At 42.6% G+C, this 27,185-nt stretch overlaps 1 protein-coding gene across 1 annotated transcript in view; it reads right to left on the bottom strand.

Moving 5' to 3' along the window:
• Positions 1 to 1,477: 1,477 nt before the first annotated feature.
• Positions 1,478 to 27,185, bottom strand: part of GFOD1 (Gfo/Idh/MocA-like oxidoreductase domain containing 1) — a 71,281-nt gene continuing 45,573 nt past the window's right edge. Inside the window, exon 2 of the mRNA XM_085051881.1 lies at positions 1,478 to 3,421. Within this exon, the coding sequence (XP_084908007.1) occupies positions 2,502 to 3,421 (920 nt within the window). The 3' untranslated portion in view covers positions 1,478 to 2,501. The remainder of the gene's footprint in view (positions 3,422 to 27,185) is intronic.

Raw genomic sequence — 27,185 nt, 5'->3', positions numbered from 1 at the left:
TGGTTAATTATCCACCAGGCTTGCATTCATGACTTGAACTAGCCACTCTTTTCAGTAAATGGCTTTTGCTTCACTGTATGAAAACTCACAATCCCCTTGGGGGTGATTCTATTCTTCAGGAGAGAGCTAGGTTTCTTGATCAAACTCTGTGTTACTCTGTGTACTTTTCAGGGCAGGAACTGGATAGCATGGTATATATGGTGACAGTAGCAATGGGAAATTCCTATTTACTACCGCTGTAATTCTCAGAGAAACACATTTTTAAGAAAAACAACCAAACTTGTTAAGAGCTGCTTCCAAGAAGGAATGATGAAAGCTTGCCTGAGGTTTTAGCAGAAACAGCCCCAGAGAGAGTTGCTAGAACTGGCAGAACAACATGGATAGAAACCATTCTCCCCTAGGGTGCGGTTTTGCAGTATTACATTATTCCTTCATCAGTCACACTATTACACTTTGGGGATGATTTAATGAAAGGTCACGCATATGCCTTTGAAAAATTAAGCACACATGAATAATTTTGGGAGGGGAGTCAAGTTTCCTCACTTTAGCCACCTCACAATTTAGAAGCCAAAATTCTCTGCAACGAAGGAAGACAGGCATTTCCAGTGGACACCTCCTCCTGTATTAACCTTAGGATGAACTGAGACAGCCTTTGGAGAGTTCTCTCTGTATTGACTGCTGTGTTCTTGCTGATCAGGACAAGACACCCAACTCTGAGCTGACTAAAGTCAGATAAGATGAACCACATTATTGATGCCCTCCTGTTCAAAAACCTGAAGCTCTAAAAGTGGGAATAGGACAGGCAGGAGCACACAGCAATCAGACAGAGTCATTGTAGGAAAAACCCTAGAGAAGCCCTTAGTGCTCCTAAAAATAGCAAAACTGTAAGTGGTTTAAAAAAAATCTAAATTACTCTGACAGTTCTCTTTCCAGCCTAAAATGGCAACACTAATCTGATGGCCTTGAGAAAGAGGGTCATATTTTCTCATTTAATTTACTGCTCATCCAAATGTTCTCTTATTTCCCACAGTCAAAATTAACAAAAAACCTGAAAAGGTTTTTCTCAAGTTTAGTATGATTTAGTGCTATATGCTTGTGTTCTATTTTTTTACTATCTGAAGACCTAGCGCTATAAATACAACAGCACTGGAGCAGCTTTATGCAGAAAAACAGTATCCCTTTACTGGGATAATTCATGTGCCTTTCACTATATTCTTTCAAGAAGATATTCTCAAAAGAATAATTATTTCAAGACTGCTATCTAAAATATTAAGAACAAAACCAGGACAAACATAGCAAAAGAGTTTGTCCACCCCTGCACTGGTGACAGGGAATGATTAATACAGTACCAGTAGCTGGCCACTTTTAAGGAGGTGAGAAGGCTGGGGATCCTATATAACTTTTTTTCCTTGTAAATGGACAGGAAATTTTCTCATCCCTTTTGTTTTTCACTCACACTGACCACTTGGTGGTGGGTGTGCATCTCTCAAGTGTGAGTTCACAGCAGTTTAAGAGAACACTGCTCATCTAAACATCATATGGTTTTGGGTTGTATTTCTACTGTTTTTCACCTAAAACCAAAATGCATGATGAATTCACTTAAAAATCAGTCCCAAACACAGGAAATTTTGCGCTAATCTTCGTAAGACTAGCCTGAGTTTGGCTGTATAATAAATCCCATTGTCATTACTGTTTCGTGCCACTTGCCATCCATGAAGATTTTCCACAACCCATTTTAATCTGCTAAGCCGTAACACTGAAGCTTACCAGGAGCTCACAGAAGACCCTCCCTTCCCAAATACCAGGGCATATGCACTGTGGTTGAGGACTGCTTTGTTTTAAGAGCCACACATTTTCCTATTTAATTGTGCTTTTAAAAAAAACCAAAACAAAACAACCAAAACCAAACCAAATAAAAAACAACTACTAAACCAACACAGAGAATCTCCTAACAGGCTGTATGAAAAGTCAGCTGCCAAGATTTTTTGAATCATGTGACACTTTCACATCAATCCTGTTATTCTGTGTGTTGGTTGGAGGTGTAGTAATACAGCATGGTGGTGTCAGCTGTCATGGTAGGAACCATTCATGTCAGACACTACAGAAAATTTAATGACATGACAGTACCTTCACAGCCCTCTGGTAGGTAAGGAAAATCTAAAAGGATCTTCCCAACCTTTCACAGTAAACACAATTGGATAATCTAAAGCACCTGCAAGCAGGGGATGAGTCTGTGATATATCTTTGCAATCAGCCAGCTAATACTGTTATTAACACAGTTAAGTTTATCAGCTCTTAAGTCTCCTATCTGTTTCGGGCATTTCAAAGGATCATATCAGTTTGGCATTTAGCTGCCAACAGATTTCATTGATCCAGACACTGTATTTCCTTCTCCTGTATCCTCAGCTGCTTCTAAGACACCCAAGCCCTTCACAGGGGCTGAATTACCATCTCCTTCAAGAGCTGTCTGGTTCCTATTCTTTCCTAGGAGCTCAGAGGAGCTAGCAGTACAGAGACATCCTGCTCTTCCGCATGGCTTCACTGATCAAGTACGCTGGGCTCAGTTCTGGCTCCTCAGTCATGATTGAAATGTTCTGCCACTCCCCCAGCTGGTTTGACTTTTTAATAGTGTCCACCACACACAGGGCATACAGACAGTCGTCAAAAGTGGCAGCCATCGTAAGGGGCCTCCCGTCCCAGGTCCTCCTGTCGTCCTGGTCCTCAAAGGCCTGCCGGACAGCCTGGACCATCTTAATGGTGCCCCGCAGGTAGGGGGATGGGATGTCACTGAAGGCTTTCTCTGGAAGCAAGGAGTTGCTGACTGGTGTGGAGTCCTTCAGCAGAAGCTCCCGCTGAGGAGAGCTGTTGCTCTGTCCGTAGAGATCAGTGCCTATGACAGTCAGCCGCCCTGCAGAGCCCACCACGATGATGTCCTGTTTGAACTCCCCTGGGATGTTGAAGTTGAGTGTCACCGTGCAGCACACACCCCCTTCCAGGACCATCTGAAACGTACAGAAGTCATCGCTGGTGATCTGCCGGATGCCCTTGATGTGGTCCGTCTGCTTCACGAAGGTCTTGAGCAACCCATGCACCTTCACGGCCTTCTGGCTGGTGAGGAAGGTCAGCAGGTCGATGATGTAGGTGCCCACCGAGTGCAGGCCGCCGCCTCCCATCAGGTCATCACAGCTCCAGTTGTACTTCTTGCCCAGCAGGCTCCCACTGTGCACCTGCACCTCGCACACCAGCAGCTCCCCCACGTAACCCTCCTGGATCAGCTGCTTCATCTTCACGAAGGCAGGCAGGAAGCGCAAAACGTTCCCCATGATGCTCATGAGCTTTGGGTAGTAATGAGCCGCAGTCATCATCCTAAAGGCATCCAGGGGAGTCGCCGTTCGGTCACAGATTACGTTTTTCCCAATGCCTGAAAAATAGTAAAGGAAAAAATAAAATCAATAACAACAATTTATCAATTGAGTAAGCTGAAAGCTTCGAGGGGCTATTCTTTAAGACTAAGCCAAGGAGAAAGACTCTTAAAACAGCAACACCACATTGAAATATTTTCAAAGCACAAAGACCCACTCTGGCAGGCTTCCAAAATGCATGTAAGAGTTTCCTGAGCACCATAGCGCAAATGTATTCCTTTTTATTTTCAAAATGCACTCACTCTAAAAATAGCTCAAAGGTGAGAGCCTGAACAGAACAAAGTAAGCTACCTTCTGAGAGCAAGTATGAAAGCAACCACCTCCTTCAGCCGTCTCACAGACACCTCTTCTGTGATAACCTGCCCATGCAGGGGCTTCTGTGAGCTGAACCTGAGGTTCAGATTCAAATCCCTGAAGCATGTGGGTGACACTAGTGCATGCATTCAGTAACTTAACACAGGTACACTGAAAAGTCTGGCTTTGTCCTCTCGGTAGTCTTGTCTCTCCATCATTCCTGCTCAGACTGTTTTAAGAGGCTCTGAGGAGAGGAGAAGTACTGGGCTTGCTGCTTAATTGAAAATGAAGAAATTGCTTCTCACTCACAAAATGCCATGCTATTCTGACAATAGCACTCAAGTCTTTTTGAAGCCGTTCTGCTGAAATGTCAGCAGCACATCCATGGTGCCAAGGGAGAGTCACGATTGCTCTAAAGCAGGTCAAATGTAGCTGTGACAATCTGTTCCCTCGTGGAATTGTCCATATGGCATACTGTTTACTGAAGCTTGCATGACAGTCCTCTTTTATCTGGTCATCAAGGTGTGCAACTGAATGCAGTGCAGGCTAAATAACGGGCTTATTATTGATTTCTCCCCCTCAAATACTTTCATTCTGTATCCACACACACATATAGTGACAGAATCTCCCGTTTCCTTCTTAGTTGCATACAGACCTGTTTTATGCTTAACGATCAATATTAGGTGAGCTATGAAACGCTTTGGATATAAACTATGACACTAAATATGATCTTTGCCTTGAGAACCTTGGGCTACAGCTGGGCCTGGTACTTAAAATAGCTGAATTTGGGTCCTCACTGATGGAGTCCAGATGAATAAATACGGTCACTTGCTAAATCACGTTGTATTTTCATTCCTTTTCCCTTCAGGTAGGTTAAAAAAAATCCCTTTTTCTTTAAACAGATGTTCTAAGTATAAAATTTTACATGTTTTGGAGCTGTTTGGATGAAGTCATACAAATACAGACAGATGGCAGGAATCTATCTGAGCTCCCTTACATGAATATTTAACAGCCTGACTGGAAGAAGAAGGGGGTCACAGTCCAAACATTCAATAACTAGCTTATCCACACTGCCTATTCCCAGTCTTTGTCTGCTGCTATTTGAGTAGCTGAAACTGGAGGGAGGGAGGGTTGTCATCACTGAAGTGGCAGTCACATCCAGTTAACGGACAAGAATGGAAAGATCTTTCTTTAACTCACTCCTATTTACCTTCTACTTAATCAGATAAGTAGAGACATACTCATTTTCCTCTTAAACTAGGCAGGAATTTTCTATTCAGTGGCAATGGTTTTCTCTTCTTACTTTTCTCTCTCATCTTTACAGATGGCTATTGGTGACTGAATTGACATTTTCAACTTAACAGCACTTCTTTCCTGTCCCTGAATAATTTTTTGCTGCATCTGTTTGATATTGGAGAAAGCATTCATCCACCTGCCCTATATTCCACTAACTGGTAGCTCCAGCTATGCCACTTGATACAGATCACTAATATAATAGCCCTTGAGTTACACAGACTCTTTGCAGAGAGGTTTAAGTCTGGCAAATTAGTTACCAAAATAAGGGAAATCTTAGTCAGACAAAACTTCTCTACAGTCAAACCTTCCTGAAGCAGCATTTCCGCCCCAAGAACCAATATGTACTGCCTCATCATCTGACGTGCTCACTACTGATCCACAAGCATCACGTTCTGCTTCAGTTCAGTTTGCATAATTCTGCCTCACAGACGCCTGCCACATTTTATCTGAGGGCTGTCCAGGCACCATGTCTCAAGATACACAGCTCTACACATGTGCTCACTAGGAAACGGATCTGCTTCCAGAAGGAACTGCAGCCCAGGAAAATCTTTTTGCTGTTAAGTGCCATGCATGGTGGGGGTCAGTCTTTCACTGTGTGGGGTAGGGAATACTTGGGATTGTCAACATCTGAGGAGGAAATTATTAATATGGAAGAGAAGCCTATGGGGTTTTCATCCCTTACATTCAAGCAAAATTGCCACTGGGATCAGTGTAACTCAGACAACCACATAGAGAAAAGGGAAGAGCCCTAAATATTTATATGGAGACAAGAAGTTGAAGTCTAACAATTTCTCCTTCCACCATTTCAACCTTTTTGGAAAGGTTGAAACCTTCTCATTTCAGCAAATCCAAAATGCAAATGCTCTGAGAGACTTTCTGTCTCTGTGCATATGCTGATAATACATGCTATGCTCTCATCCCTGTCAGGGATTTAAACAGATTTTTGCTTGATGCCCAGAAAGCTTTTATATGCTATTAAAGCTTGTGCAGTTCTTTCAGCATGACACTGCTCAGCACTTGAGTCTGTGCATGCTACAGATCTTTGTCTCCTCTGTAGCTGCAAATCTGTAAGCAGCCACATTAGCTTTCTGGAAGCAGGGAGAGAACATGAAAGGTTTGCTTAATTTAATTTAGGAAATACTCTGATGTGTTTATGCAACCAGAATGAGAAACAGGCAGATCAAAACACCATTTTTCTATTCTCTTCCCTCCGCTCCCTTCTCAAAAGGAGAAGGAAGAAAAGGCACCTTCCCTTTGAGCCATTCTCTACAGCAGCATCAGGCAGAGCAGAGGGCAGTGTGTGAGGAAAATCTCCCTTCCCAACACTGACAGTTCCATGGAAAGCCGTGCTCTGACTGCAGGTGCTGCAGGGGGCTTCTCTGGGAACTGACCCCCTTCTCCTCTAGTCTGGGGCTGTGGTCTAATCCTCTCCGCTTTTGGACAAGACTTCAGGAAAGGATTAATTGTTACTGCTTGTCATTCTATCAGAGTGTTTTGCTGTTTCACACGTCTTTGAAAATCGCACCACAACAGAGAGCTTATCTTCATTAATTACATGAAAGCAGGGAAGTGCAGCCAGCTTGCTTCAGCAAGGAAGTGCAATGTATTTGTCCATGCTGATAAGCAACAGAGTTGAATAAATCTTGTCCTATGAAAGAATACACACCCCTTCCACCTGCATCAAGAAATCTGATATACAGTGCTACAGTTCTCAATCAGGCAACTTCTGAGCATTGATTTCTTGATTTCTCAGGTAAAATGAAGAAGAAACGTATTTTAAACACATCCTAATCTTTTTGAGGGCTCCACACAGCCTTCATCCTGGTCTCCGTGCTTGGCTGTGCTCTAGAAAGAGAGAGTGGTGCCAATCAGGTGCTAAGTGACATAGTGCGAGATTTGTCTGACCTGGCACAGAACAGGGGAAGGCTCACTCCTGGTCTGCCCAAATCCAAAGCTGAAGGGGGGGAACACATTGCCTACTGAAGACTCATAAAGTGCATCCCTCAAGCCAAACTTTAACAACTTTGGTACCAAGCTGCATTTTTTTTAAAGAAGGTTATTGAAGAACACTGATCTTCTCTGAAGAAGTAGATGTCTAACCAACTCTCTAGAAGCAGCTGAGCAAACAGAAAAAAATTGTCTATGCTGTCATTGCTGCTACCATTCAAGCGAAGATCTCTCTAGCACCTTATGTTGAAAAGTCAAATCATAACCATGCTCTAATGGCTTGTCACCAACCTCACAGTAATTAACTTTGTCAGGAAGCCATGTGATTTATTTGCAAGCCTCAGTCTTCATTTTAAAAAAAGGAAGTCTTTGTGAGTTGGAGATAAGCCCAGAAGTGAGTGGCGTGTAGATGTGGTCCAGGGTAGTAGTATTTACATTTTTTTCCATGTAAGTGCAGGGAAAGAGTGAGGAGCTACAGTAAGAATTTAACTACTGACTTTGCAATTCCTGGCATTTGCATCTCTTAATTTTACAGACGATTCAAGCTCCTTGGCTACCAGCAGCCCAAGGTTCTTTGTCCCTGTATCATCCCTGCAATGCACAGCCTGAAAACAAGCAGAACTCCTGGGCTCACAGCACAGGGAAGGTAGAGCGGCTGTAACCAGCACAGGCATCATCAATTCTGAAACGTGCATTGTCAGCTTTTTTTCCCATCTGCTCTGATTGTTTCAAATATGGAGAGAAACATTTTCGTATTAAAAAACTCCAACTAAAAACTAAAAGTGTCTGTCACTGAACTGAAGTAAGACTAGTTCTTTATCTGTTCAGCTCAAGACATGAGGCCCCAATACAGTATTTTCTCCTTCTCCTATTCACAAAAAAAATCAAAATGGCTCTGTTTGGAGTCTGGGCATATAATCAAACCCTTCACTGGCAACAGAAAGATTCATTAGTTTGCAGTTGCTACCAATTGCTCTTTGTCAGGATGGGGGAGAGAGAACAAGGTTTTGGTGGGCTGAGCTAAATTACTTGGCCAAAAAATATAGTTCTAAAAGTAAAGAGGAACAGTCAGCATTCAAGAGATAGTCTGAGGGTCGCAGAAAATAAAGGACTAGTGGAAGATCACACTTACCAGGTTATTTCAAATGGATGACTTAAATACTTATATTATAGTACCCTTTTCAAACACTTTTTTAAAAAAAACAAGCTAATATAAAATTACATTCCAAAGGGTCATAATCTGCATTATCATTGATACAGATACAATAAATAAGGAGGCCTTTGCTTTGTTCCAGGAAATGAAGAATGATGTCTGGGCCATCTTGAAAAAACAATCACTCTGGTGATTCGAAAACCTTTTCACCCAGGAGGAGGATTTTTGTTAATATGTAGATGTGTCTCTGCTATTATGAAATGCTGCTGTCATTGATATTGTGATACAGTAATCATCATAGTAACAATAAAAACAATAGTTACATTTACTGTATTCAGTGCATGATCTGTCATTCAGTTCTTGAGTGGCATGAAAAACATTTATTTCAACCAATACATCTGCCAGGGAAAATTGATGGCACGACAATGTTTCTTCGAAGAAACCTTATTTAAGAAAACTTTTGACAAGGAAATAAATCTGGGTGATGAATGCCTAACACGATTGTCTTTAGTCACAGCTCTAACATTGGCCAAGACAATCTTTGTTAATCACAGATATGCATAGCTGTTGCAAAAAATCAAGTTACTACAGCATAATGAGTCATAGCTCACGATCTGATTTGTTTTAACAGGCCATGTGTGTATTCCTAGTGTGCTGTAAATGTGAAGGAAAATAACAGTGACTGAAGGAACGTGTTTTCCTTCACAGCTGAGACAGACAGAAAATACACATGGGTAATACACTGCCCTGCTGAGGAGCAACAGCTCAGTTGGCCACAGAAAACCAATGGCTTGTAGAGATTTTACAAACCCTACACCTCTTCCTCTGCATCAAATATTATGAAGTAAAAGAACACATGAACTGTTAAATTCTACAGTCAATTGGGACGAATTGCAATTCACTGGTTTATCCTCACTGATATAACTTATTTTCCACACAACTTCTTTGAAAACAAAACTTAAGCATTCAAATACACTGAGAAAAGAAAACTATTTGTGAGTGCCTCTGCCTTGGCTGCCCTGTAATCAGAGGCTAAATCAAACTTCACTCAAATGACTGCCTGCACGAGACGAAAACCTGCAAAGACACCTTGCAGCTGGTGACATAAGAGCATCATCTCCAGCGACAGCTTAGGTGTCACTCAGCTGACAAGACTCACGCAGCTCATGCACGCAGTGCCAAAACTGCAGTCAGGCTCAACAGGTAAGAAGGTTACCATCAGCTGTGAGCTCACAGCAGTGATTGCAGCTGGGCTAGCGGTCTGTAAACCCATTCAAACAAATGGAAAAACAAGGAACTGGTTTGTCTGGGGAAAAAAAAGCAAAAAAAAAAAAGCCACGCTGTATTCTTTGTAGATAGCTCCTGAGGAGTGGTGCCTACCCTGGGAAAATAACCCTGCTGACTCCAAAAATATTATAATGATGCCTGCAGGTAAGTGCCACCTAAGCAGAACCAGTGGTTCATCAGTATGGGAGAAGACTGTAATGATTATATCAATCTTCTTTATGTAGTAATACTGATGCTAGCTTTTATTTGCACAGAAGTAGTCATTAGGGTTACGGACTGGGGCCATGTCTGTGCATATGTGACAGCATATATAAATATTGCTGTAGCAGTGGTCATGGCATTTGAAATAGATGCATTCCTTTTGTGCTTGACATTGGACTCACATTTGCTTCATACAAAAGTTTCAGGCAGTCCTGCAAGGAGCAAGGATTTGGACTCAATGATCCTTATGGGTCCCTTTCAACTTGAGATATTTTAAGATTCCATAATATAGAACCTCTTCTGCAAAGACCGTATGTGCTGACCTGAAGGTAAGTTACCTACTAAGTCCTTATAAATTTCTGATTGTTTATTCTGTTAGTTTGGCGAGTTGGTGACTTTAATTTGGCAGTATAAGTTTCTGCATCACTCAATCCACGGGCAATGTGCTTGAGAGCAAAAAAAAGCAAACAAGACCTGTGTTCCTGTGTATGCCAGCACATTTTGCAAGGCAGAGCAGAATTCTCTAACCCTTTCCTAACGTGGGCTAGAGCCTGATTCCTTGCTTATAACCCACCTGGCATGTCATTCTCATCTCTTCTATGTAGGCACTTATGCAAATAACAGCACTGGAGACTGAAGTAAATGAAGCACTTAGTAATTTTTTGACTACTTAAAAACCTTTAACTGCTGGGAATCTAGAGGAGGTGCAAATACATCCTGACAAACCAGCTACCTGTGCACACCGCAAGGAAATGCTTCAGGGGTCTCAGCTTGAGATTATCTTTTCAGGCATCTGAAACATGCTCAGACTTACATTCCCTGAGCCCTACTTGGATGCCTTCCATGCTCTCATATGTGCTTGGGAAGAAGTATGTGGGACAAAACATGCTGGCTTTCCCAAATTTGTTTGATTTTTTTTATCTTCAAATCCTCATCAAAACAGCATGATCACATTCCTGATGAGTTCTTCCCCACAGGAGAAAAAAAAAAAAAAAGACCTGCACTAAGCATTCAGATAGGCTGAGAAAAAAGACCCCAAATATTCTACTTAGACCTTATTTGAGCAAACATTCATTGATTTCAAGGGGATTTTAATTGGTTTAGGACTAAATTAAAGACTCAGTGAAAATCTCTGTGTTTGGTCATTTATTTGTTCCAACTCCTCTCATTTCCTCTTTTCAACTTCTAGAGCAAAATGCATACCATCAGTCCAGTGTACTATAATACCTTTCTTCTCCTCAGTAAAGAAGTCACAGAGCAATCACAGTCTATGATCAACCTCTATTCTCCTGAGGCATTGCTATCTGTATTTAAATATGTTTCTTTCCATGTTGGCTGACAACAACTAAATGCCCAGCTGTTGTAAAGGCTTTGGGAGGATCAGGAAATCAGGCAGTTCAATTTTCTTCAGGCTTGCTTTTCCATCACAGAATTGTTTACGCTTCCTGAGTCAGAGAAATTTATGACTGTTAATTAGAGTTAATTTTCTTTATGTTTCTCTTGCCTACCCTTGCTAACCCATTAACACTAGCAAGCTGCAATCTGGAACTAAATAAAAAACTGACAAAAGATAAACATCAGACTAATGCCAGTGAGTAATTAATGCAATTATTTTGGCTCATTTGTACAGGATTCATGAAGCTTTATGAACATTGAAAAATTATATCTTGCCAGCCAAGTGACAGGAAATCCAAGTTTTAAAGAAAACCCCACTGGCCCTACAAGTAGTGTCAGATCCCTATCCGTATCTCCCATAGCATCACTATGCAGAGCAGCAAACCCTGCACTCTCCCTGCACTTCAGGATTGTTTTTCTTCAGTAAACATCCAGCAATGCAATCTGTTTACAGGAGAGACACTGAAGTTTCCAGTATGATCATCTCTACAGTTATGATTGTATGAAGCATCAGCTTCCCTACCCACTTAGCCCAGACCCTACTGCAAATGTTTTTCCTAGCCTTATTTCTCTACAATATTTTCAGCTGGGGTATTTTACTTCTTTTCCTGCCCAATGAAGTCTGAAGGATTGTTGTGCTGAAGAAAATGTGTGTCACCCCTGCAGTGCTGGATGAATGGTGCATGCATTTGACCTAATTTTCTGATACGAGTGGTTAAAATAAATTCTAAGATCATTACTCATGTTCCCAAATACTGTACTGACTACAGATACCAAAGGACCCAGCTACAGACTGGGATGTACAAACATAACTGGACTCATTTCAAGACTGTGCCCACACACACAATTATGACTTTAGTATAAAAGCACAGAGACACAAACACATGCCAAGGAGCAGGAGAGCCCCCGTCACACACACACACACACACACACACACAAGCACCCAGCAGGTGGAGGTGTGCAGTGCCATTCCTTTTGTTCAATAGTGTGTGCATGAACACCCTGTGTGTCCCTGTGTGCACCTGCACGTGCAGGCTCACACTATAAATCACATTTTCACTTTCACATACACAGCTGCAGAAGCTGGAAACATACATTTATAATTCCTAGGCAAACCCTACTAGAGCATGATTTTCCAGCACGTAATGCAGGGATGGACGAACACCGTGTTGCACAATGCATGTTGGAGAGAATGTTCTGTCAGTGGTTTCCTACTCATTGTGTCAGCAGGTCTCCTCTGTCCTCACTGAGGGGCAGCAGCAGCAGCAGGGCTGGGGAGGCTGGCATGACTGCTCTGCTCTCAGGAAAGACTGCAGCAGAGAGGAGGAGAAAGTTGTGATGCCAAAGCTGTCATGATGAAACCAGGCAGTTGGTCCAACTTCCCAACCTCCCCCAGAGGGCTCCAGGCTGCTTTTCCCATCTGTTCATTTCTGCTGTGCCATCTCACCAGGACCTGGGAGACTACAAAACCATACACACAACATTGAATCTGCAGGACATCTTTCCACCTGCCTAGCTCATCAAAGTTTCCCTAAGGCACGGGTGAGACCATGGCATGGATTCTTCATGGCTTCTCATTTCCTCTTCACAGTCTTAAGTAAGTCCTCTCCTCAGACCAGAGATAGCTTTTATGTCTTGCCAAGAACATTGAGGATTGGGACCACAGAACACAGAGGTGAAGAAAATAAGTCAGCTTGGCCTTAAATAAGAAAAACTGTAAGAAAAATCAACCCAGCAAAAATAGAAGCCTGATTATAATGAAATCCTTTTGTTGGGATGCTTTCAAGCCAAAATACATTCTTACAGAGAACCCCCATTCTCCAAGTCAATGTTGAGCAGCGCAGTTGTATCCTACCCATAACTAAGCTGGGTTTCCTCTGTACAGCCCCACTCCGATTTTGAAGTTAACGAGAATTTTGATAACAGAGTTTTCCAGGGAGGTGGCCTCAGGCCTTAGCAAACTTGAGGTCAAATTTGCCTCGGCTGTAATCCCATTAATTAAAATAGTCACACTGGCCATTGGTCTGGCTCTTTGAGCAATATGGTTAATAGAACAGTGAATAGATGACAAGCAAATTGGGGTTTAAACTAACTGTACTTTTGTTAACTTCTCATCCAACTGTACTTTATGATTCTCAGGTTCTTAGAGAAACTTCTAAATAAATTATAAAGCACTCCCCTCAAGGGAATAGTCTTAGAAATGGCGTACTTTCTTGGGTAGTATTTTATATTCCTGTCAGTGAGAGCTAAGTGCTGCTAAAGAGGAGCCATAAACCCATTCTGAAAAGCAGCAGCAAGAATGAATCAAATGAATCAGCAATTCTGACTATGTGAGACTGACATCATGCTTCTCCAGCTCCAACCCTTGGTCCATAAGAACGATGGAGGTCTGATTAATTACTCCCCAGGCTGCAGAGCTTACACAAGAGCCAAGGACTCAGCAGCAGCCCAACCGGCTGACTCAGAGAGCAGTAACTCATCGGGTGCAATCTGCCTGGATGCCAGATTGTCCTGTCTGCAGTCAATCTGCAAACTAATCCTCCTGAAAGGGTTTTCGGAAAATGCCATTCACACTCACACTGGCCAAGTGGGCACCAGACAAGACACAGCTACAGCACAGTAGCAGCTGAAGTCATATTTTATTATGCTTTCCCACTTGATCTGAAGGACACTAGGTACCTTTCCCCACCACTGAAAAACTGCTGGAAAACAGATCAACACTGAAACATTTCCTCATTATGTTCATTGGGCTGGATATAGTTAATTATGGCAGTCCAATTTGCCGTGTTCTTCATCAGTCTCAACGCCTGATTTTGATGCATTTATATTGTAATCCCAGGCCCCTCCTGTGCCAGGTGTTCCACAATCTTACAATGGAAAATGAGCCCCTATTCACAGCAGGCTTTGTTTTACCATCTGCATCCTGGATACCTGGACTGGAAAGACAGCTCAGCATGGGCACTTCCTCTCACTGTGCCCACCTACTGCTGGGGCAGAACTGCAGCCCAGGTTGCCTTATCTTATGTCGTTCTGAGCTCACTGCAAACCTATGTTTGGACCTCACCCCTTTGAAGGCCCAGGAGAATCTGAAGTAATATTCCAGGGGTAGAAACTCCAAGGGTGGAGCTCTCCTGCACTTGACCTGTGCTGTCATGGGTGAAAGAAATGTAATTTTTATCCACCTACACAGCTGTGGGTACATATCTGATTCAATGAAGAATAAAACACCTGTAAAGTAGGTCAGCAGTTCTTAGACAGCACTTGCGCTTGTGTTTCCTTTCAGAAGCTGCATAACACACTGATCTCCAAGGAAAAGGAGGCCACAAACGACGAGGCATTTTCAGGGGAATAAGAATTGCTTTATTTCTGAACAACAGTATCAGCTAGAATCTCAAAGCCCTTCAACTGCTGCATTTTTCAGTCACAGATTTGGCTCAGATTCCTAGGCAAAACAACCCTAGAAAGCTTTTTTTCAACCCATAACCACAGTTTTCCCCAAATATATGCTATTTTCTACCTGTAGCCCTTAGAAAAGAAGGATGAGCAAGAACTTCTAAGGAGAAATTTCACAGTGGGCACAGACAGTTTTCAATTTAAGTTCTATTGAGATGCTAACTCTGATCTCACAGAGCACCTCTTCACTCAAACACAGCAGCCCAGGAGGCGCTGGGTTGGGATGCTAGAAAGAAGCTTAGGCTAATTAATTGCATTTCTTTTTCTGACTGCAGTGTTTTCCTGCCCTGCTGGATACTCAGAGGCCAGCACTGGTTCCTCTGATTAACAGTACCTCATCATGAAATCAAAGGAAAAGCTGCAGGCTAAAGAAAACAGGATTTTTGTTAGCAAGGATTTGCTCTTGGCAAATAATTATAATTGCCAGTGTTAAAAGGAGATAGTGAATTAACTACAGCAGATATGAAAAATAAATTTGGAAAAAAGCTTTTAATAATTACAGTTCATATGTCAAATGGAAATTATGCCAATTTGCATATATCTGCAGTCACATTGTACAATATCTCAAGTGGCTTCACAGTAACAAGCTTGTATATTTAAAATCATTTAATATAGCCCAGGGTTTTAATAGCCCAAAAGACCCTTCAATAAGTACAGCCAGAAAGTTAGCCTGGGATGCTTTGGGGTTTTATGCCCTGTCTACACAGAATTCATTATTATTTCATAAAGCTGCATTAAGAAACATACCATCCCCACCCCAAGTACACACATGGTTTTCCTGATTAAAAGTATATTATCAATTTTTTGGTTCATTTCAATAGGTCATCTTTATTCCAGTTTAACCAGCCACACAGGAAGCCACACCACTACAACTCTGTACATAAAATATCATGTCCCACACCTTACACCAGGGCTAATTTCCAGGCAGGACAGACAGTTCCTTGGGAGGTCTGCATTATTTGTGATGTGCTTCAGTCTGGAGGAAGCTTCCAGTTAGAAACTTGAACATGACTGTGTGTGGATGGATTTGGACAAGAGCTTTGCTCTGGACTCCAGATGAGGATCACACGCTCATGAGCCCTCAGAGAGGATGCTCCTGGACAACCACAGTAAGGTGCCACATGCATCTGGTGTGTCGAGGGGTTGATTCCAAATCCATTTGTTTGCTGCTTCTTGGGAATGGGGGAAATTTATTAAAACCATCCTCTTATTTTCCCTTTCATTTACAACTCCAGTCTATTTAAACTTGAACTGGGAATCTCCATATGCCAAAAAAACCCATTCCCTAAGACTTGTGGGAGATGAGCTTTTTGACCCTTCAGTGTCATTACCTACTTCCAGCTAAACTATGAATTTGTATCTGCACCCACCACAAAAAACACCGGGAGTCAGATTATCTCTTTGGAGGAACAAGGATAACTAACAGGTAATCACAGTATTACTGTAAACTGCTACTGGTCACTTATGAGCCACAGTTCGCTCACAGATCTCTAAGTACTTGACAAAGCCAAGCAGGTACCACCCTCACATTGCACAGACAGATGAAAGAGGCATCAGGAAGTTTGATGATTCCTCCCCATACAGGTATTGCCAAAACAATCTTATCTAACCCCTTCCTTGCTAGTGACCTTTCTGCATCTGCAGAAATTACACCATCCTTTCAAATTTTCCATCCAATTTTCACATGATTTACTCTTTTCTTTAAAGTACCATATTTGCACCTTGCGGATTGTAGGAGTATCTTGACTTCAGCTGGAAGTGAAAAGACCAAACCTCAGCTGTACGAGTGTTGGTCAGACTGCCCAAGGGCACAGATTTTCCAGAGATTTTGTGTGTAGCAAAACCACCAGGCTCTAACTGTTTTCCTGCTTTGACACATTTGACTATGGGTGCCCCACAGGCAGGGGGAAATACCAGCTTTAGGCTAGATTCATCCCTAGGCATTTTCCAACAGGTAGAGAAAAATGAGGAGGGTGCTGAGATAAAAGCACTCCCTAAAAGCATGGCAGGAACAGCGCCTGGCTGCGGTTATACCCATCAGCAGCAACAGACCCATGTGGAGAGACATCAGTCAGTCGTGCAAACCCTGCAGAGACCCAAGCTAAGGATTAGTATTTGCCCCACCAAACCAGAAATTAACAGAGTGCCAAACACAGGAAAGAATTTTTCCACAGACAACTCACTGCCGGCAGAGACCCCCTTCCATGACTCAGTGCAGCAGGAGGGGGATGCCAGAACAACCATTTGTGATTTCTCGGGAGGTAAGCCTGGCCTGACTGCAGGACTGCAGGGCATGCAGCAGCTCAGGGGAATTGCTGCACTAATGTGTTCCTCCTCCAAGCCCAAATTCATCTCCATAATGGCCAACTGCATGTCATTGGGCCTGACAAAAATGTGGTGGCCTGGGTGAAATGAGAGGCTCAGCCTCTGCCTCATCTGCCTCCAGATGCCAGCCATGAAGCACCTCTGTCATGAGAGCCACTCCTGACAAGACCAGTGACTCCCCTCAAGAACCTTCCAGCACAATGGCCAGGGCAAAAGCAGAGCCCAGCAGCCAGCCTCAAACTCCAGGAACATGTTGGATGCTCACATTACTACACCCTGCACCAGAGGCTGTCCTCATCATGAGTATTTTGGTTCCCCTGGTTTACTCAGCCTGTAAGCAAACTTTTTACACGTGGCAGCACGTGCTGAAGAGGTATTGCAGCAGTAACATGTTCTACCAAGCCCTGCATTGTCCCACAATCCTATGTGTTTCTGTCAAGGACATTACAACAGCTGGATTTGCCCCTGAGGCAGAAGGCAAGCATCCAAAGAAGTCAGTTTCCCATGGCATGGACACCTCAGCTGTTTTACTGAACACATCCTTACCTTCCAAGGGCACATCAGCACAAAACAGAACATACCTACCCCTTCCTTCCCCTTCTTTGAGAAAGTATCTGCACATAGGTCTCCTATTTTCTTAAGAGTGGTTTAGGAATGTATGGGCAAGATCAGACAACCTTGTGGTCTATCTGTGGTTGGAGGAGTCTTTGCCACAGGGAAGTACAACTGACGCACCTTGGCACAGCACTGTGTATTGAGCATTGCTGCCTCGGAAGAGACATGACTTAGTGGATCTGAGACTGTCCTGCTGCCAGGGTTGAAGAGTGCTACAGCAGAGGCCGTAGCAAGCTGCTCACATCTCCAGGAACTCCAGAGTACCAGGAGACAACAGGTTGCTTGGTCTTTAAAGATTTCTTATACACACTTCAAAAATCCTGCATTAATTTTGTAAGCTGCCTGCATATTGAGATTCCTTAAGTGAGGTTTTTGTTCACTGCAAATGTGTTTAGCTTCAAAAATACTTCTAAACTGTGCAGCTTGTATTTGTCCTTGAGGCCTGACAGGACATAAAATGTGGCAACACACTGGAACAGACTCTCTGCTTGCAAGCTCTATTTTCCACTACAGCAGCACATTTGACAGAGGAGTTTTCTAATTCTGTAGGATGTCATCACAGCAATACAAATTGCTTTACCTTGGACAAGCCTTAACAATACTGTTATGCTAGAGGTGTGGCTTTCCTTTAAAAAAAAAAAACCTATTTTTAATGCTACAATATTCAAGGGTGAACAAAGCACACGCCTGTGCTGATGCCAGTGTTTTTACAATACATCAGGTTTCAGTTGGCTCAGTGACACCAGAAAGGAGCTGGGCTTTACAGAAATTTGGATGGTTCCCTTCTGAGTCACATCCAGTTGGGTTATCCTTTGGAAAAAATTTGTGTTGTTTGTTTGCAACAAATCTGGCCCTCCTAAGTCTGCAGAGAGTATTTTGTTCTCCAACTGTATGGTTCAGAGCTTCTGTTGTTGCCATCTTTGGTTTGGCTCATCTAAAATTGTCCCTTCCACAGTGGGAATTGACAAAACACAGAAATCTGGTCACCTGGTCACAATATTGTGCTGAGGGGAAGTGATGCCATATCCCAGCTCATCTCTTGCTCTTCTGCTTCTTTGTTAGAAAATAGTGCATCCCCTCATTTCCAGAAAGCCAACATTCCCAGTGTGCATGTTCACTGTGTTGAAAAGTTTTCACTGCCATGTATATAACCCTTCAAGGCACCACAAGCAGTGAACACATCCGGACAAAGTATCAGGCTGCAACATGCCTTTATTCCTTCACATCTGGTCCTTAGTTGAGTCAGTTACCCAGAAAATCTGAGGCTAGGCAATGAAACATCAATTTCAGAAAAGGGAAGAAGGCAAGAAAGAAGCTGGCTTTCTGACTTCTGGCATTATTGTAACAAAGTTAGGAAAAAAGGTGACAATATTACACAAGATATAGAAAGTGAAGAAAGGATTGGCTGAAAGAGTAAAAGTTTAACACCATCTGTAACTTAAATAGGATTTTTTTTTCCTTCCAAAAAGCCTCAGATGATTTCACTAATCACTGAAAACAGCTAAAAGGATGGGAGTAAGACCTGTAATTCACAGCAAGTATCTACCACAGGCTTAGCTTTCCAGCATGTCCTTTCACAGTGACAAGAGCAGAGCAACACAGCTCCAGCTCTCATATGGAAGCAATTATTAGTGTGAAAACAGCCCTTCCTAGGAGGAAACAAAAGAACTTCACGCACAGTGTGATTAATGACTACTCCCATGCAGATATGTAAACAGCCAAATTGCTGCTACCTTAGCTCGGCAAATTTTTAAAGCTATGTGACTTTTTAAATTCACTTGTTTGTGCTGTTCTGCCAAGCATGAGGTTTTTGGAGGGGATCCCATACAGAGGACAGAGGGTGGCTGAAGAAATTAAGAGCACAGAGCTCTGCTGTCCAGTTCTTCCCTCTAACTGTATGAAAACACAGCACTTTTCAGCTTTCTTTTCTAATTGCCAGACAGACTGGTTTATTCCCTCCAGCCTAAGTAGTATATAACAAGAATATTACTGCTTTCTCTACAGTGAATATTCAAGAAAATGTTGGTGGTTTCTGCCTCAAAAAAAAAGAAGAAATTTTTATTGGCTGAGGTTACAAGAAAGGTCTCTGCAAGGACTGTGTCGTGCCCATCTCCAGCCACCTTTATAGAGAGATGCTCTTGTGCACAGGTGGAGGCACTGCCATCCTTGCTCTCCAGAAGTATAACAGGACAAGCATTTCTGATCAGGTATCTAATAGGTGTGAGTCCAGTATGCTCCACTACTCCTAGGAGGATGTCAAAACTCCAGAGTGCAGAGCATGCCTTTGATTGTCCAAGGGGGCAGCTACAGGTACCTCCATTGCATACTGCAATGAGTTTTAATCTCAGACCTCTCCCCCTACATCAAGAAAACCCTGTTCACTCAGGTTTGAAAGCACGCAGTGGGACACACAGCTTGTGACACTGGTTAGAGTCTCAACTCCACTGTCTCCTGAGCCAAAACAGCAAAGGCATCAAACCAGCCCCTAACACGCTTTTGTGAGGGACCTACACAGGACACAAATTCACCCCAGTTGCTGTAACTGGCTGGAAAAGACCTTGGCATTTAGCAGCAGGAGGAGCATGGGGTACACCTGGATTACAAAAGGGTGATCTTATTAGTAAGGCAGGCACAGGCAGCCTGGCATGGCTTTTCTGGGGTCTGAGTGCCAGATATCTGCATCAACCACAAAACTCTGACACAGCCAGTCTACACGTGCAGGAGCCCCTGGTGCTGTCTAGGAAAGGAAGAGAAATGCCATATCCAATTAAAACTGAAATGACTTTGACCGTCTTCCTGAATGACCAGAGACAACTTCCCACCAATTGAGTTCAGTTGACGCTCCTCAGCCATTAATCTGCAGTCCCTTTAAGGGACTGGACCTGCACTGGAAGCACTTTTTGTTTCCCACAAAGGAATTATGCAATTAAGGCCTGTCTATCGTCCTGGGCTTTCTCTCCCTAAAAAACAGTTCAATAGGATCAGGCAGTTTAAGCAAAGGAAGGCTAGGCAGCCCTTTTCCTCTATGGGTATTCATTTCCCACTGCAACTCATCTGACATTTCCACTGAAGCTCACAAGGAAGATGACTTCTGCACAACACACTCAAAATATTCTTGGGAAAGAACATGATTCCCAATTGTCACAGGGGCAAGTGAGCAGGAGGGTTTGCCTTCCTCCACCTTGGACAATACCCTGCTCCAGTTGCCTCACTAGGGCTTAATTTAATTTTCCACACAAAATCACTCACAGCTTCTTCTCTTCACTTCCCTCTGCAAAAGCTGCTTGTCCCCATTTGTCCCTCTCTACTGTCACTTCACAATGGGATCAAAAGAAGTGACAGTAAGGAGAAATCTGATGCATACAAAAGTGAAGTTTGGCTGTGCACGGCTTCTGTGCAGCCAGGCGAGACAGGCTAAAGCCTTCACTCACCACTTCAGCGCATACAAAAGTAAGTGGCTGTAGAAAGAGGACAAAGCTCTTCCCCTGCATTAGTGAGCAGAGCACTGAGAGGAGCAGCTGATTCTCTGCCACTAGAATGTTTGAGAGGCCCAGAGGAGACAGGTGTGGGAGACTCAGGTGTGCCTGGCACACCATGCTTCAAACACTGGTTTGTCTTGGAAGCCAGATCCTATCAACGCACACAAGCTCTTGGCAAACAATTAAATTCATGATGGGCTTCTAAGCAGGTTTTAACTACATGAAACCCAAACCTCATAATAAATCATTACATGGGGCCATTTTACATGTTGGACCCTTAAAAACAGTAAGGTTGGTCACTGCACTGCAAAAGCTGTATTTCTCTTACAGGATTGACACAGGAGACAGGAAATAACATGTTGAAAGCATATATCCTAGAAATTATTTCAACTTACAATTAAATAAATTTACAATATCTGATATAATATTTTGGGGTGGGTTTTTTTACTTTTTGAGGGGAAGATTTGTTTCTTTTGGGGTGTTTTGTTGGTTTTTGTTGTTGGGGGTTTTTTGCCAATCCTATTGAGAATATTTGGGATAAAATATTTCTCTATCTATTATTGAGTTGCATGGCAGATTTTTTAGTAAAGATTCATTCATTCAAACCCCTACGGTTTAGCCAGTGAAAACATGAATCAGAGACTAAAGAAACTAACAGAACAACACAGGAGGGGAGATAAAGCTCCCATTTCGTATCGACTTGTGAACAACCTGCAAATGAGCTTAAGCAGGAGAAAGTTTCAGAGGTTCAATTCTCCATACTTTTTTTCCTTAAGACAAAGTGAGATGGTACTGGCTACAGACTCATTTTAGGCTAATTTCATAAGGAAGCAAAGCTCATGGGATCACATTTATTTGCAGGCAAATATGTTTGTCCATATGACTCCTGATAACTTTTTTACACATTCTATAACTCCACATAGGAATAAAAAAAAATGAATATCAGTTTTATTAGTTCTGCTTTTCACAGAACTGCCCAAATTCAGCTCAAGGATATATAAAAATTGCCCATGACTAAAAAGCTGAGACTATTCAGCAGCACATGCCTTTATCTTTGCAGGTATAATGTGCTATAAACAGAATGTGTTATGACAGTAAGGTGGACATCTTGGGACACAAAAAAACCCAAAAAAACCAAACTGGGGGGAACAGGACACAACGGGAGTGGGACACAAGACTGATGTTCCCCTCTTTTCTAGAAAATGCAGCTGTTCTGACCAGGAAGGGATTTAGATTCAGACTGCAGAGAAGCTGAGCAAAACACAAGGTAGTGAGCAGAAAAGATACATAGGCAGGAAACGAAAAACTGTGCCAACACATGGCCTTTTCCTGACCCATCCTGAGTAATGTAAGAAGGGCTTAAGAGTATCCCAGCCAGCAAAGTTTGTTAGAGGAAGTCAGAGAGCAGTGTCTAGCTGCAGGGAGCTCAACCATCATCTGGATACGATAGTCAAGCACTGCTTACAGACATGGTGGAAAGCCAACCCTGGTAAGATGAAAAGAAACAATTGGCAACTTCTGTATGCTGGCAAAGGAACCCACACCATCGGCCAACACGAGACACTGACCCTTGAGTTAAAGAAGAAAAAGTGTCACTAAATAGTTAAAGAGGGACTTCAAGAAGAGTCCTAGTTATATAAAACAAAATCAGTGTTATTTAACAGCAATTTTTTTCAGCTTGACCTAAATCCTCTTTCAGAAACTCTTGTCTCCTTACACATCACTGTATTAGAAATACAATACACAGTAACACAAAAAATTATGATCAGAAGCCAAATTCTAGGGCTCATTTATGCAATTACAGGGTCACAGCAGGCCAGACAGGGTTTCAATCGGTGGACAGATGCCAAAATGTGAGATCCGTGAGCATTCAGTCAGAGAAATGGGAGCATGTCTCAGGGCTCAGAGTCCACATTCGCCTGCTCCATGGCCCAGATAAAGACAGCACTGCTGTAACAAAGCAGAGTGAAACAGGTACACTGAATGAGATCAGACCAGGTCATAATCTACCACTTCAATGACAAAAGGAGTCTAAAGTGCCCCTTAATGTACATTAGTGTGTGAGTTTGAGTGAGATACAAAGGGGAATGAGTCAAAATACGTGGGGCTTTCTTCAACTCACACCAGATTGCCAACTCACCCGGCGTGCCACAGGACTTTGTTTTGCAAGGGGCAGCTCCCTCGAAGAAGATTGAGTGCAAAACACCTAACAGTAAGACACCCACAAAAGTCACACATGCACTGCACACACCTTCAAAACAACCCCAGCTGTGTGAGTGCCCCAACATCTGCCAGCCTCCCTAAAGGCAGCCCTTGCAACACCAGCACAATGTGCACCTCCAAGGGAAAAGGCTCTTCTCTTCCCATCACACAGCCCATGGTGGGGCTATGCCACCAGGAACGTACCTCAGAGTACAAGTGTCACATCTCCTGTTCACGGTGAGGAAGGCAGTATGGCTAAGGGAATCAAGGACAGCACAATGTGCTTCATTCTTAACTTCATTGCCCAGTTTCCTCGCTAAGCGCAGGTACAAAGGAGTGGGAAAATGCTTTCAGCAGTTCCTATTATCCATGAATCATGCCTTGCTAGGGTTAGAGCTGTGCAAATACACAAGCCTCAGTCTTTGCATGGCTTCTACAGTCAACCAGGAAATGTTTAACAAAGTAATTTTTGTGATGAAAGTGGATAATGTGAGCAAAAACCCATTCATCATTTCCACACTGGATCTCACACTAAAAGAAACAGACTGTTTTTCTCCAGACTGGTGAATTTGTTTTCAAACAGTGCCTCAGAGGTGTTAATGAATACTCTGGTGGCTCTGGTGGGTCAGTTTCTGCTAAACCAACACGAATCCAATCTAGAAGGAAAAACCAACTCATTGTGACTAAGCAGGTCTTACCTGGCACGCGAGGCATCATGCACTGCAACTTCCTTGAAGCCTTTCCAGGTGGCATGAAACACATAGCCAAAACCCATCAGGCAATGCTGTAACGCCTTCATACTCCTTTCAGTGGTGGGTACTGAGCTAAACCACCTGGTGGGGTGTCTTCATCGCTACCCTGCTGTGCCAAATGAGCCTAAGAGCCTCACGACTTCCTTCACTGTGCAGAATGCACCAAGTGCTCCTTGTCCCATGGGGTAACTCATCCTCTGCTCACATGGCCTGCTCCAGCCAGGGAAATACCCCTGACGGCTGGGCACAATGAACTTAACCATGCTCCCACAAGAAAGACAACAGCATCTTCTTCACAACCCCCACAAGATCAGGGTGTGAGATCCTCTCTCAGGAAGGGTTATTATGATCCCAAAAGGGTCAGAAGAATGCAGCACTTCTGCCTAGCAGTCTATTCTATTGATAAACAACAACTAGTCCAACTATAACGGCAATTGCTATCCTCTTTGCGCCTGGAAGACGAGCCAAAGACTCAAAGAGCAAACAGAAGTCTTGGGCAAAGCAACCCAACAATGTACATAGAGCTCCTCAGAGCCTTCCACATGCCTGCATGGAAGAACGGGAAGAAAATGAGAGATCAAAGAAAGTGGTATCTGGAGTCTGTCAGCAACTAAATCACCCATCAGAGAATCAAGAGAGTATGCTGTTGAAATTTATCCTTAGGCCCCAAAACCAGAGCTCAATCAGAGAAGGAAAAGAACAGAAGAAAAAAAGAAAAAGAAAAAAAGAACTAATTCATTCACTCCCTGCACCTGGGTGAAGGCAGAGGATTTGTGATCAGACAGTGTATGTACAGAAATATGTACATCTATGAAAGACTTCAAGTGTAGAGGAGCAGCAAGTAGAGCCAAGACTGCCACAAAAGCTGCTTATGCTTTTGGCTTTATAAATTTATAAAGCTAGCTATTTAGGAAGAGGATAAAAGTTCTCTTTTTTTGATTTCCTATTCAAAAGAAGCCACTGTCATTTCATTTAGGTCACCTCTGCTTACATGGGGGCACATTTCCCTTTTGCAAAACTTATTTACTTATAAAATCTCTGGGCACATTCATCTTTACCAATTACTACATCCTGTGAATCACCAGATAATCATTAATGACTTCAACGGCATGTGAAAAGAAGCACAGAGAGACTACAAGCCCTGGATTAATTTCTGTTTCTTTCTGTCATCAAAAAGTTAAGATTCTAGTCTAAAATAATAAACTGGGATTTCTCAACAGACATAAATACACATCATCATGAGGCTATTCACCTTAAGTAATTTAGGCATACATTTTAGGATGGTGTCTTTCTACCACTTACAGAGCATCTTGGTAACGAGCCAACAATAGATAAATAACTTTTGGACCAGATGTCTGAAGTTAATCAAGACAGGCCTCCACTAAAAAGGAGGCAGAAAATCAGCAGCAGAACAGAAAAGTTAATTTGCATCTCCCAGATCTCAGAGTAATGGACAAGCTATTGGAATGACCCTTCCTACACCGCATTATTTCATAACACCTTATTTGGCACATTTGTCCTGGTAACAGAGGACATTTGTAAGAGAAGCACTGCTGGAAGTCACACTGGGCCTGTTTTTAAAAGCACTGGTTTTTCACTCAGGCTGAACAGCCAACAAGATGCCTGTGTCCCAAAGCACACGGCATTAGTGCCAGTCCCTCATGCTCTGTGGGAGTCACTGTGGGGCTCAGGAGTGTTGGGGTGCTATGAACTGGACAGCTCAGATTTACAGGGGTTCTGTAGGATGCTCATTTGGACAGCTGGAAAGCAGATGTCTGGCAAGTCTAAGAATAAACAGAGATTATCAGTTCAAGCTCAAGCCTAAAAAAAGAACTTAAAAATGCTAATCCATGTGAAACAGCAAATTCCCATATCTTTGCCAATGTTTTAATTTGAGTTAGCCGAGCCAAGCTAAAAACACAACTCAGCAGGCACAGAAAGATGCTCACTGTAAGTGGAGGCGATGAAAAAGGCATCTGGTCTGAGCTACCGCATGACTTGCCTCTCTGCCTGGAGACGGTTCAAGAAGAAATCTGAAGGATGGATCAGGCAGAACGCGCAATGGGGATTTCATTAATTGGGGAAATGATGTTCTGACAGAGAGAGCTGAAGGCAACAACAGCACTGCAGTCAGGCTCTGCTGTTCTCCTCCGCGACATCCCCACATCTGACTTATTATCAATGGGCAGCTGCTGCAGAAATTGAAGCGATGCTGAAATGACAACTCTATTAAAGGGGCAGATGGTCCTATGAGCAAATGTTTCACCAAGGACTGGGTAGGTATCATCAAACACATTTCTCAATGACTCAAAAATGACAGCTGATGTCCCAAGAGATGAAATTTCAAAGTGTTACTGTAGTGTGTAGCCAGGGCCAAGGAATATTCTTGAATGTGACCTGACTTAAAAATATTATGAAGCTGATTGAAACACATCAGTATGGTTAGAATCCTTGCTAGCAGATTTTATGGCAATCATGGTTGAAATGTGCCATTTTGGGAAGGCAGCCAAACTGCTTATACGTGGAGTGCAGCTGCACCATAAAGCCATTCTAGCTTTTTGGATGGATTGTCATTCATAATGAAGTGGAAAAGGCAGAAAAATGAAGACAAGAGATGCCAAAGTAAACCGTATTTATCCTAGAAAATGTTTTGGGTTTTTTTTTTAAACATTGGAAATCAGATTGATAAGACAAAGCTTAGTAGACAAAATGTTGAATGTAAATTAGTTTTCCTGTTATCTGCATAGAAAATGAAATTCAAATTGATGTATATTGTTACTTCACCCTATGCACAAAGGACTGTGAAAGCCAACAAGTAATGCTTCTTTCAGTTTTCTCCCTGCCCATTAGTAAATCAAATTTGATATACCCATGGATATCCTTGGAGCATGGATCAAGAAGGTAAAACTTCTCAGCTGATCTAGGGCAAGAACAGTGGTCTCTAAGGCTTTCAAGAAACCATCGACCAAAATCAAAACACAACTAACCAGGCTGAAAGCATAAAAACAACATTTAAAGTATAAAGGGGTTCAAAATTCACACAAAGCTGATAACACAGCAAGAACGTGGGATATTCCTTCACTGTTGCAGTAGGCAATGCCAAAAAAGCACTAGCTCTTATTACAGAGTCATCCCTTCAGAGTTAACTCTCCATCTGCAGGGAATAACTGCACAACAAAGCCTGGCAAAAAAAAAAATCTCACTACAAAACAGATCACCAGATTTAAGCCTGACCATATGGGTAAGGATTTTTAGGGATCTTCAGATCTGTTCCTAACCTTAGACTGTGTAAAATATTAACTCAGTCAGCTACCAGTTATGTACACAACAGGGAAATTCCTGTAGTCATTCTATACAATTCAGC

This window comes from Lichenostomus cassidix, chromosome 2 (assembly GCF_008360975.1).
Source record: "Lichenostomus cassidix isolate B80296 chromosome 2, HeHo_3.0, whole genome shotgun sequence".
Classification (NCBI taxonomy): Eukaryota; Metazoa; Chordata; class Aves; order Passeriformes; family Meliphagidae; genus Lichenostomus; species Lichenostomus cassidix.
This window is presented reverse-complemented; position numbering and strand designations above follow the sequence as displayed.